Source organism: Sarcophilus harrisii, chromosome 5, assembly GCF_902635505.1.
Source record: "Sarcophilus harrisii chromosome 5, mSarHar1.11, whole genome shotgun sequence".
NCBI lineage: Eukaryota > Metazoa > Chordata > Mammalia > Dasyuromorphia > Dasyuridae > Sarcophilus > Sarcophilus harrisii.
This window is the reverse complement of record NC_045430.1, coordinates 124,607,976-124,621,733: the sequence shown is the minus strand read 5'-3', so window position 1 is coordinate 124,621,733 and position 13,758 is coordinate 124,607,976. Positions and strand designations below refer to the sequence as shown.

Below are 13,758 nucleotides of genomic sequence, written 5' to 3'. Positions count from 1 at the left end.
AGAACAAGGGAGATGGCTTGAGAGAACAGGAAAGGATATAGGGATTAGATGGATGTATTGAGCAGAAGTGAGGCAGATATATAGATGAAAAACCAGAAGATTATGGAGAAGGAAGTAGCAGCATTCAAAATCATGGAGGTGAAACAGTTATGAGCTAATCTCTTAATCTCTCAACTTTAGCTTTCTCATTTGTAAAATAAAGGATTCTCATTTCTGCCTCAGAGAGGCAGAATTAGAACAATTTTCCTGAGCCACCCAACCAGGGTCTCATATCATCTTTGGAGTCAAAAAGACTGCAAACTAAGGAAAGGCCAAGGCTTCAAGGACCAAATTTAATTCCAGAAGATCTAGCACCTTTGACACTTAGTATAATACAACACAAAGAAACAAATAGTATTAAGTATTTTTTTTTCCAGCGACCATATCATTCTTGTACTCAATCCCCAACTCTACCTCCAGGAATACGTACTTTTCTAGCTTTTAAAGACTTTCATAATCTGGATCCAACCTACCTTTTCAATCTTATTATGCATACTTCTCCATCCATACACAGTCTATGAGCAGCCAAATTGTCTGCCTCGCTGTTCCTCACACAATGCCCCATTTCCCATCTCCCTTCTTTAGCACTGGTTGTCTCCACTGTCTGGAGAGTACTCAAACCTTTAGTTTGGGGATTCCTTTGTTTAAAAAACAACAACAACACTGTTTAAGTATCAGCTTCTATATGCAACCTTTCCTGAAACCCCCAGCTATGATTATTTTTGTACATGGTGCCATCTCTATGTAAGATCCTTTGGGGCATGAACTGGTTGATTTTTGTCTTTGTATTTGTAACATTTAGCAGAATGCTTATAGCACATAGTAGATGTGCACTTTCTGTCTCTGTCTCTGTCTTTGTCTGCCTCTCTCTTTCTCTCTCTCTCTTTTTATGTGTGTGTGTGTGTGTGTGTGTGTGTGTGTGTGTATATGTATATATGCTTATTCTCTTTCTCTTTCCTTCTACCCACTCCTTTCACAGGACAAGGATGATTTACAGATGATATCTGGGGGAAAAAATGGTTTTCCTGAATGACTCTGAGGCTACCTCTCTACCCAATATATCATCCTGTTTCTTTTCTCAGGCTGTATTGCTGCAAGATATGAAAGTTAACTTTTATTTATTTTATGCAAAGAAACAGAAATACATGATAAATATGATGGCTTTAAGAAATTTAATTATGGTGAATTGCTAGGTAAATAACAAAAATATCTCACTGATCATATTTAACTGGTATACTTTTTTTTTTGAACATCAAAATGTCTTTAAATCCTCTATAAAATATCTCACATTTGTAGAAATCTTATAACTGAAACCACAAGAATATTTAATATATGCAAAGATTTAATTTTCAGATTCCTACTGACATGCAGAAAAGGAGATTTTATCTTTTGGTATATATGCTGGTCATCTAGTTTAAAAAACACAATTTAAAAAAAAAAAAACAACACAATAGCTGTACTTGACATCTATTTTTGGAAGCTAAAATAAAACTTGGTAACATTCAGATTTTTAAGGAATACTTTATAGGCAAAGAGGAAATAAAATTATTGCTTTTTGTAAATAATATAGTATAATATACTTATAGAAAACTCAGATTCAGTAAAACCATTGACTAATACAGCCACACAATAAGATGTAAAATAAGTTATCTAAATTATCAGCATCATTATATAGTATCAATAAAACCCAGCATGAAGAGCAAGACTGAGACATTTCATTCAAAATAATTGCAGAAGATAAAAAAAAGTTTGGGATTGTGCCTCATCCGGAAATATTGAAGAACTTTATTGAGGAATACATTTATTAAGGTTTTTTTTTTTCAGAAATAAAGAGATTTAAATAATTGGAGAAATATCAACTGCTAATAGATAGATTTAGTCAAAAGTATTATGTAAAATATTTATAGAGTGCTATACCAAAATACCAAAGATTATTTTGTAGCTAGAAAAAAAAAAAAGAATAATGAAATTATGGAGCCACAAAAGAATAAGAATTTTAAGGTAATAATGAAAACAACTAACAAGGAGAGGACTCTAATAGTACCAGAGCTCTAACTGTATTATAAACTAGCAATTATATAAGTGCTTTGGAACTAATTAAAAAATAAATTCATCTGTAGATCAGATTAAGTATGCAATACACAGAAGCAAGTAATTTGGCAGAAAGTGGGTACAGACAAATATTGCATACCATATGCCAAAATAAACTCCAAATACATACAGGGTTGAAACATAAATGGTGACATCATGAGAAAATTATAAGAGAAAGTAAATTTTCTTTCAGATTTATGAAGAGGTGAAGGGTTTGTGATATACTTTCAAAAGATAAAGAAGATCACCGAAAATAAAATGGCCAATTTTGATTAAAATTGAAAATGTTCTGTAAAAACAAATCTAATGCAGTTAAAATTAGAAAATTTGTTAACTGAGGAAAATAATCTTTGCAATAAGTTTCTCTAATAAAGGTTTCCTATATTAAGATGTATAAATAATTTATTCAAATTCATAAGACTACGAAGCACTTCCCAATAGATAAATGGTCAAAGGAAATAAACAGAAGTAGATAATGTAATAAAAAGAAATCCAAGCTAACAGTAATCATGTAAAAGTGCTTTAAATTACTAATAATTAGAGAAATTCAAATTAAAAGTCTGAGGTTCCATTTACACTTACCAGAAAGGCAAAGATGACGAAAGAGGAACATGAAAACTAGTGGAAGGACTTTGGGAAAATGAGAATTAATGCACTGCTGGTAGAGTTGTGAATTTGATCAACCATTTTGGAATCAAACCCAGAAAGCTGCTGAACTGTGCACGTCTTTTGACCCAACTATACCATTATTAAGACCCCCAAATATCAAAAAAAAAAAGGGGCCTCATCTGAACAAAATATTTATAGTAGCTCTTTTTATGGCATATGAATATAACAGAATATTATTGTGCCATAAGAAATGATGAAATGGACAGTTTCAGAGGAAACTTGGAAGATTTCTATGATCTGATGTAAAATGAAGTGAGCAGATTTAGAAGTTCAATTTAAACAATGACAACAACATTACAGAGAAAATAAATTTTAAAGGAGTTAAGAATTCTCATTAATGTATTGATAAACCATGGGTCCAGAGAGTTGAAGATAAATAATGCCTCCCACCACCTGTCAGAGAGGTGACAGACTTGAAATAACACCTTATTTTTCATCACTTAAAAAAATCCGATTTGTACAAAGAACCATGCTATCAAAATATATTTGGCTTATTGGTTTATTTATCTCTCCACAGAAAAACAACTGGTACAATCACTGAAGGAGTTTTCTTTATTTGTCCTTGATTAAATACTTCAAGTCTCATATGAAATGAGGGAGTAAGTCACTAACAACATTGGTTCTCCAAATGGGAAAGTACTATAGTAATATATTATTGAGGTGACTATGAATGGTCCAACTGCTCTAGCTGCTCTGGATATCAATTTGGAATGAATCAGGCAAGAAAATAAAAATGTCTAAAAATCATTCACATTCCACATCAAAAATCCTACAAGTTGGAAAAGAAATCAAAGAAAGGTATTTTTTTGTACATGTATGTGGGTCCATGTGTATATGTGTTTATGCATATATAGATACAATTATATTACTATATATGTATATATATATATATATATATATATATATATATATATATTCATAAAAACAATTCTTTCTATGCAAAAAAACTGGAGGAAAAGCTATTTTTTTTTCCTTTATCTGTTTAACTGGGGATAGCTGAAAACTTATGCATATGAATGCAATGGAATATTATTATGTAGAAATGACAGATATGAAGAATTCAGAGAAACATAGGAAGATCTTCATGAAATGATGTAGTGAAATAAAAAGGCAGTACACAAAAAAATACAAAAATATAAATGAAATGATTACTAAAAGGAAGCAACTGAACTTGCTCAGCAAACTAAGCAACTAAAAAAACACTGAAGGTCCCTTCAAGTCTTTGACGGGCTTGAAAACAAGCCCCATCAGTACAAGGTAAAGGACTACAAGGTCAGAATGACAGGGGTGAACCCTGAAACTGTACCCCTTGACTTTTGGGGGGAGGCAATGGGGGTAAACTCTGAAATTCTCCTCTAACAGACCTATCCTTCAGGGCACTTAAGTGGTTTCATTCTGTTGGAAATCTTGGTGGGGAGTAGCTGCACCCTCTGTTAAGTTGAAGATTAGCCCAGGACCACTCCCAGTAGCTCTAACATAAGTGGTCTCATTCAGTTGGAGATCTGGGCCTGATATTTCTATTGAGTAGCTGGAAACTCAAGATAAGTACTCTTTTTTCAACTGGAAATATAGGCCCAGGGGTTTTGAATCTCATACAATAGAAGCTCCAGCCACAAACTTCTTATAAAAAGACAATTTTGAACTCCAAATCTCTGTAGAAGTCCAAAGCAGGATTATGCTTTGCCAAGAGACATCTCTTCTTGGCACAGCCGCCTGCCAGGACTCCTGCCCTCTGTGAAGACATTCTCTAAAGGAAATAACCTTTATTTCCCTGACAGGAATCTCTTGCCACTAAGAAGTTTGTCTTCCTAGCAAAGCTGGCTTCTCAGTGCCAATAAAAATTCCTTTTGGCATTCAGACTTTTTGGGTTCACGAATTCTTTCATGTTGGACCTCTGTGCCGACCAGAGGGGATTCCCACCTCAATTCTCTACCACTAGACCCACATCAAGAATGCTGTATAACCCACTAAATTTCTTTGTTACAAGGAATGGTCCAACATGGGAGAAGGAAATATCTCAAGGTATGATAGTAATTTTTAAAAAAGTATCAATAATTTTTTTACAAGTGTGCTTATAGGTAGAATCCTAATGCTGTCGTAAGTACTAGAATTCCAAGAGAAATGTGGCTATAGAATTCTTGGGAATTCTCAATTCTGACAGGGAACTGAGAGGTGTCCAGTATCACTGGCAAGTAGTGACTTACTGAAGAAGAGAGAAAAAACGTTTCAGTAACATCAAAAGAGCAATAGATATTCTTAATATTGAAGACCAACCTCAGATGATTTTCCATGGCAAATACATTTCTGCCTTTTTTCTCTAATGAGAATGATAATCTAAATGATCTATCATATATATTTAAATATCAAGTATGTGCACGAATGTTTGTGGCAGCCCTCTTTGTAGTGGCTAGAAACTGGAAACTGAGTGGATGCCCATCAGTTGGAGAATGGCTGAATAAATTGTGGTATATGACTATTATGGAATATTACTGTTCTGTAAGAAATGACCAACAGGATGATTTCAGAAAGGCCTGGAGAGACTTACACGAACTGATGCTGAGTGAAATGAGCAGGACCAGGAGATCATTATATACTTCAACAACAATACTATATGATGACCAGTTCTGATGGACCAGGCCATCCTCAGCAACGAGATCAACCAAATCATTTCCAATGGAGCAGTAATGAACTGAACCAGCTACGCCCAGAGAAAGAACTCTGGGAGATGACTAAAAACCATTACATGGAATTCCCAATCCCTATATTCATGCCCACCTGCATTTTTGATTTCCTTCACAAGCTAATTGTACAATATTTCAGAGTCCGATTCTTTTTGTACAGCAAAATAACAGTTTGGTCATGTATACTTACTGTGTATCTAATTTATATATTAATATATTTAACATCTACTGGTCATCCTGCCATCTGGGGGAGGAGGTGGGGGGTAAGAAGTGAAAAACTGGAACAAGAGGTCTGGCAATTGTTAATGCTGTAAAGTTACCCATACATATAATCTGTAAATAAAAAGCTATTAAATAAAAATAAATAAATAAATATCAAGTGCAAAATTATTTCAAAAGTTAGAATGTGAATTATCTGTTGAATAAATGAACAGGAAATAGTTTCCTTTTTGAGAAGAAAGTCTAGTACAGAAGATAACAGTGAGTAGTAGTTCTTTAGTGTGCTATTTGTAGAACTGCTTCCTTGTTCCTTTGTCCTCCAATGAGTTGAGAACTATAGATAGTGCTTCACTTTATGAAGAGGGAAGAACACTGTACATTTCAGGATCTTTCTGGAAAGAGGTTCAGTGCATAATAAAATATAATGAAAAGTTGTACATGGACAATGCAGGAACTGGTCTGACTTAATTGCATATTTGTTTAAATAAAAAATAAAAAAAAAAAAAAAAAAAAAAAAGATTTCTTTCTCTCCCCCGGCCTGCTTGCTTTCTTTCCCTCTTTTTAACTAGGGTAAGAAAACAGATTTTTGTTGAAAAATTGGTTTTAAACAAAAAGAGCCTTTGTCCCATGGAGCCACTTTTCTCCACACTGTAGTACTTTAGTGCATATTACTGGGAAATGGAAAAGGAACTAGCAAAAAACTGCAAAATACATTTTAGATGAAATGAGCCAGTGAGAACATGAGAAGGCCAAATTTCTGCTCCTTTTCTAATCTAAGTAAATTCTTGGGTCCAAAATACAAAAGATTGCAAAGGAAACCAAAGGTTACTAAACTTTTCTCATCAGTTTATGGATTTCTTATAAATATATCAGATTAGATTTTAAATTCTATTTTAAAAGTGTCATACACCAGTATTGAAATAAGAGTCCTATAAATCAAAATGAGTGAAAGTAGCTATATACCAAGAAGCAAATATTTTTTTAAATGAAACACACCAAAAAAATACCAAAAGGTATTTGCAAATCCAAACTTTAGATAAAATTTGAAAAAGTTTAGGTTTTTAAAAATTAAGAAAAAATATTTTTCTTTCTTGGATTCAAAACTCGATGTACTTACATTTTGTCTTGGCCAGCACCTACTCTTAGTGTCAATCTGGGAATAACTGGTGATGGGGCTGGAACAACTGGTTCTACTTTTATCTGTTCAAGAAAGCACATTAGAAATTAAACATTGTTTTCAATAAAATATTCTAGTCCTCCCTCTCTATCCCACCTCTTAAGAACTATATAAACACATTCAAGATGCAATTATGACTAACTTGGAGAGAAGGGAAGAGAAAAAGCATTTATATAGTACCTATTATGTGCCAGGGACTGGGCTAAGTGATTTACAAATTACTTTGTTATTTTATTTTATTATTATATATCATAAATATGACAACTTATATTATATTACAATAAATCAATTTAGGTTAATTTCTTGAATTTGGAAAGAATTGTCAAATAGTAAATGATATATTGTATCACATAAAAATAGGTAAGTAATATAGTGCATAGAGCACTGGGTCCGAAATCAGAAAGACACAAGTTCAAATTTTGCCTCCAATACTTATTAACTTTGTGACTGAGCAAATCATGCCTCAGTTTTCTCAAATGCAATTTAACTTCTCTAGGTTATTCTGAGCTTCCAAGGAGATAAAGCACTTAGCATCATCCATAGTTCCTGGAATATAGGAAGCAATAAATAGCATTTAATAAAGATCTGTTTCTTTTCTTTCCTTTCTTATATAAATCCAATGAAGACGATTCATTCACCTGGAGAGGTTTTTGTTTGTTTTTTAAGATAGAATTTATTCTTTCAGTTTAAACCTAGGCTATATTTTGCTCTGGCATACTTGAAATAAATTTCAATAAGATGACATATTTCTAGCTTGGGTAGGCAATAGTTATATTGTTAACAACAGTTGGGTGTTTGATGAGGTTACTCAAGCCTTCCAACTTTCTTTTTTGTCATTTCAGTGCTCAGAATAGCTTCTGTGAGGCAATGCCCATAGTTGACTAGAGAGAAATGTGTAAACATGCATATGTTACAGGTCTGGGATATAATGAGACAAATTTCCAATGTAATGTGTGTGCTGTGTTAAGATTGGGGGTAGGAGAGATAATGGAATGTCTGAGAAATGAAACAGATTTTTCACAATTCTAGTATCATTGGAGAATGAATAAATTACTGATTAAGGGGACAAAAATTTCAGGAAGATTACATTTTCTGCTGATCAAACATGTAGTAATGTATACAGCTGAGGGCACCTCACTTTAAGAACAATAGGAAGCCAAAACACATCTAAAGGCATGACTAGGATGACCAGAAGGATCTGAGATCATGCTACCCGAGGATGTGATGAAAGAATAGGATGGTTTAATTTTGAGAAGACTCAGGGACTCAGAGGGTGATATGTTGTTACTTGTCGTTAAATACTTGCAAAGGTCTCTGAAAAACAGGAAAGGCACTACTGTTCTGCTTGGCTCCAATCAATAGCCCTACAAACACTGGGTAGAAGTTGTCTAGAAGAAAATCTCAGCTTAATCAAAGGAAAAACTCTTCATAAGTAGAGTTGTCGAAAAGTAGAATGGGCTGCCTCTGGAAGAAGTAGATAGCTTCTGACTAGAGATATTCAAGCAAAGACTAAATGATTATTTGTTAAGCTTGCTGCACTAGAAATTACTGTTCAGGTACAGACTGGCCTAGATAAGTCTCCAAAGGTCCTTTCTAAGGTAGAGATTTTGGGAAATGTGTAAAATATTGTAAATGTATAGTAGTAGGCAGCATTGAAATGTCCAGCATATATGGTACAATTCATCTGAATAATCTTTTTTTTTTCCTGAAGCAAGTGGTTGATACAGATTACATGTGACTGGATAATAATAATTAGTGTTCGGCAATAGAGTAAGAGCTTCATACATAGTTCCATTTTGTATTGTTGCTTGACACAATGGGGTACTAAAGAGACTCCAAAGTAAAGAATACAGTTTGTCAGCCTGGTCAGTCAGGGAGCTCATCTTCCAAATATGGAATACTAAAAGTTAGATACTTATTAAATACATACTTGATCCCATTCTTCCCACAACTACAAAATAATTTTCCTCAGGAAGAGATTTAACCACTTCACTCTCACGCTCAAAAAATAACAATGGTTCCCTAGTTCTCTAGGTTAAAATACAAAATTCTCAGGCTGTAATCTGACAACTTTCAAAATCCAACTCCAACCTACACTTCCAGTAAAATTTCTGGGGTATGAGACATTTGAGCTCAAATCTGGTCTCAGACACTTACTGGCTCTCAGAGCTGGTCACTTAATTTTTGTTTGTCTCAGTTTTCTCAATTGTAAAATAGGAATAATAATAGCCCCTATCTTGCAGGGTTTTTGTGAACAACAAACAGGATTATATTTGTACAGCACTTAGCAGAAGGCCTGGTACACGGTAGGCACTTAAAAAATGTTTATTCTTTGCTCATCCTGCTTCTTTCTTTCTCATTAGTTTCCTTCATAAACTTTATATTATAGTAAAATTAGACTATCAGCTATTTTTCAGACTTATTAGTCTAATTCCTGCACAGATGCATTTAAACAAACTGTTCCCAATATCTAGAATATTTCCTTCCTAGTGAAAGAACTCTGGGAAATGAGTGTGAACCACTACATAGCATTTCCAATCCCTCTGTTTTTATCTGCCTGCATTTTTGATTTCCTTCACAGGTTAATTGTACATTATTTCAAAGTCCAATTCTTCATGTGCAGCAAAATAACTGTATGGCTATGTATACATATATTGTATTTAACTTATACTTTAACATATTTAACATATATTGGTCTATCTGACATCTGGAGGAGGGTGTGGGAGGAAGGAGGGAAAAAATTGGAACAAAAGGTCTTGCAATTGTCAAAGCTAAAAAATTACTCATGTATATATGTTGTAAGTAAAAAGCTATAATAATAATAATTTTAAAAAGAATATTTCCTTCCTCCTCCTCTCCATCTCCCCAAAGATTCAACTAAAAATGTAATGGAAATAATGAATCGCTTCAAGAAAGTAGAATATATTAACTCCACAAAAATCAATATCCATTCTATATGTTACTTAGCAGAATGATTTAGAAAATCAAATCCCATAATTCATAAAATATCTGGGAGTCCACTTACTAAAACATACATAATAATTGTAAGACTACAACTATGAAGCAGTATTTATAACAATAAAGGAAGACTAAAAATTGGAGATAAATTAGTTACTTATGGTTAGGCTGCTAACATAACAAAATCACAATACTACCTAATTTATAGATACATTGTCACATCAATCATACAACCAAAGGATTTCTTTATAAAACTAATAAAATTCACATAATGGCATAAAACATCAAAGACATCAAGGCAAATCATGAATAATATAAGAAGGAAGAGTTGGCTAATATTATTAGACCTCAAAATATATAATAAAATAGTAGTTATTAAAATAATTTAGTATTATTTTTAAAAATAGACAAGTTGATTAATGGAATAGAGTTGGTACACATGACCCAGAAGGATGTGAACAAAGTAGGAGAATAATGGATAAAGCCAACAATACAAACTACTAAGTTGAGAACTCGGTATTTCACAAAAACTGTTAGAAAAAAATGAAAGGTATCTCAAAGAAATTAGGCTTAAATAAACACTTCATACCATATGGCACAACAAGTTCCAGATGGACACATACAAAAAGTCATATTAAACAGAAATTAGAAAAAGGAAAGAAAGAGTTTTCCAACTATAGAGAGGGAAAGAGTTCTTGACCAAACAATAGATAAAAAGGAGATAAAATGGGCAACTTTGAATACATAAAAACTGAAAAGATTCAGAACAAAGGCAATGTAGTTTGAATAAAAGAAGGAAAAAAGTGAACTGGGAGAAAATATTTGAGGTGAATTTCACTGATAAAAATTTGAAATATTTTTTTAAAAAAGAAAAGACAAAGATTTATATATATATTTATTTATTTTGCCACTGTAAACAAGGGAAGAGTTTTTGATCAAAAAGTGAATAAAAAACCATCAAAGGTGATAAAATTGGTCATTCTGATTACATAAAATTAAAAAGGCTCTGCATAAAGGCAATGCAATTAGAAAAAGAGGGAAAAGTGAATTGTGAAAAAAAATTTTAATGAATTTCATTGATATCAAAGTCTGAAATTGAAACTACATAGAGAATTGATCCATTAAGAATTTAGTGTCTAAAGAATAGAAATAGGAAGTACCGAAAAGAAGAAAGCCAAGTTTTGATCTACCATAATTTTAAAAAATGATCCAGATCTCTTATAAGAGAAATGAAAATTAAGACTGAGGTTCTTCCTCACACCAGATTTTCAAAGATAACAAATAAGAAAAATGACAATTATTTTTTCCTTATATTTACTTTTCGCATTTAATAGTAGTTTATCTTTTCCCAATTTCATGTATAGTTTTCAACTTTCATGTTTGTAAGATTTTGAGTTTCAAAATTTTTTCCCTCTCCTTTGCCCTTTTCCCAAAATAGCAAGAATCTGATATATATTATACATGTACAATCACGTCAAACATATTTCCACATTAGACATAGTGTGAAAGAAGAATGAGAGCAAAAGGAAAAACCACAAAAAAAAAAAAAAAGAAAGAAAAAAAAATAGCATGCTTCTATCCACATTCAGATTAGATAATCACATGCAGATTGGATAATTACTTCTCTGGATGAAAAAGTTAGCCATCATAAGTATTTTCCATCATGAGTTTTTTGGAAATGTCTTGGATCACTGTTATTACTGAGAAGACCTAAGTCTATCATAATAAATCATCACACACTATTGTTGTTATTGTGTATAATGTTCATCTGATTCTGTACACTTTACCCAGTTTCAGTTTATATATGTCTTTCCAGGTTTTCCTGAAATCTGTCTCATTATCATTTCTTATAGAACAACAGTATTATATTATTATAGTATATTATATTCACATATCACAACTTGTTTAGTCATTCCCCAATTAATCCATATCTCCTCAATTTCCAATTTTTTGCCACTACAAAAAGAACCACTTTAAACATTTTTATACATGTGGGTCCTTTTCCCTTTTTAATGATTTCTTTGGGACAGAAACCTAGTAGTGATATTGCTGGATCACAGTTTTATAGCCCTTCAGGCCTAGCTCTAAATTGCAATTCAGAATGGTTACAATGCTAATTTTACCACCAACCTCTACCAGTAATGCTAATTTTACCTCTTCTCCAACATTTATTACAGAAAATGACAATTAGAAGAGCTATGATAGAACAGGCATATTAATACACTACTGATGAAGTTGTGAGCTGATCAGGCCATTCTAGGAAGCAAATTGGAAATGTGCACCCTAAGTTGCTATATTGTGTATTTTTCTTTGACCTAGCAATACTACCAGTAGGCATATATTCCAAAACTGATAAAAAGAAAAAAGGACCCATATGTATAAAAATATATACAGTGGCACTCATTGTAGTATAGAATTGTTTAAAAAAAAAAAAAAAAGAAAGCACCCATCAATTGGGAAATGGCTGAATTATGTTACATGAATGTAATGAAATATCATATTCCCTTAATTAGAAATGATTAAACAGAGAGTTTCAGAAAAGCCTTATATGGGGGACAGCTAAGATGGCAGAGAAAAATCAATAACTGTCCTGAATAGAAAGGTATCTGTGTATTGTGTTCCTCAAAGTAGAATGTAAGTTGTTTGAGAGCAAAAACTGTTTCTCTATGTCCCCCACACCTAGCACAGTGCCTTAAATATAGAAAATATTTTATTATTTGAAGTTTAAGTACTGATTAACAATACAGCAACATGATTTGGGGCTTTACTGTAATTCTAAACTTAAATATCTTTTTTGTACAACTTAAAATTTTTTTATTATGAACTAGAAAATACTAATACTAATAAAAAAAAACTTAAACATTTCTATTTACAGGGGGAAAAAAGCATGCCTCAATCTGTATTCAGACAGCATTTTTCATCATACATCCTTCAGAGTAATCTTGGATCACTGTATTGCTGTGAATAGCAAAATCATTTACAACTAAATCATCCCACAACATTGCTATTACTTTGTACCCAGTACATTTCACTTTGCTTGAATTCATGGAGGACTTTCCAGGTTTTTCTGAAAGCACCTGTCTCATCATTTCTTATATAACAATAATATTCCATCATAACATATAACACAACTTTTTGAGTCAGCCCCCAATTGATGGGCATCCCCTCAATGACCAATTCTTTGCCCTGAGAGCTGTTAAAAACATTTTTCATGCAAGTCCTTTTCCTCCTTATTTTCCCCCCTTTCATCTTTTAGATTCAAGCCTAGTAGTGATAGTTTGGTCAAAGGATATACATGATTTTATAGCCCTTTGGGCACAGCTCATATCTTTTGATCATTTATCAACTGGAATATTGTGGGGAGCCAGCACTAATCTACAGCCACATAAGGCCAACCTTGAATACGTTGAATCTCCTAATCACATTATACCAAAGACTTCCTGAATAGGAATCTCCTAATCACATCCTAACTTTGAATAAGTAGATATCTAGGCATCCCCTAATCACATCATAGAGCTTCCTGCCACCAGAAACATCTGAGCAGCTCATCCTTGGGCGGGATACCAACCCTTTGTCTAGGACCCCCACCCTGTACTGTGTTTGTACAACCCTGCCTTCTTTCCTACTGCTATATATATATCTGTACTATTGCACCCATTAAAATGATGCTTGATCAGATGGATTTGTCTTGCTTCCATTTTGCGGGTCCCCTCTCTCTTGCCCTTATCTCTTTTCTTCTAGGGTCCACACACTCTGCCGAGGCAGAATATGGCTTTTATTTTTTTATAAATTTGACTCGGTTTCCTATACATTTGAGAAATGAGGCCTTCATCAGAGAAATTTGCTTCAAAATTCTTTTCACAATTACCTATTGCTAACTATATTTCCCCCATCTATTCTATTCTCCCTCTCCTTTCACCCTGA

General features: G+C 33.1%; 1 protein-coding gene across 1 annotated transcript in view; it reads right to left on the bottom strand.

Annotated features, from left to right (window-relative positions):
• TAF3 (TATA-box binding protein associated factor 3) overlaps positions 1-13,758 on the bottom strand; it is a 229,250-nt gene that overhangs the window by 58,235 nt on the left and 157,257 nt on the right. Inside the window, exon 4 of the mRNA XM_031938510.1 lies at positions 6,817-6,899. Within this exon, the coding sequence (XP_031794370.1) occupies positions 6,817-6,899 (83 nt within the window). The remainder of the gene's footprint in view (positions 1-6,816; positions 6,900-13,758) is intronic.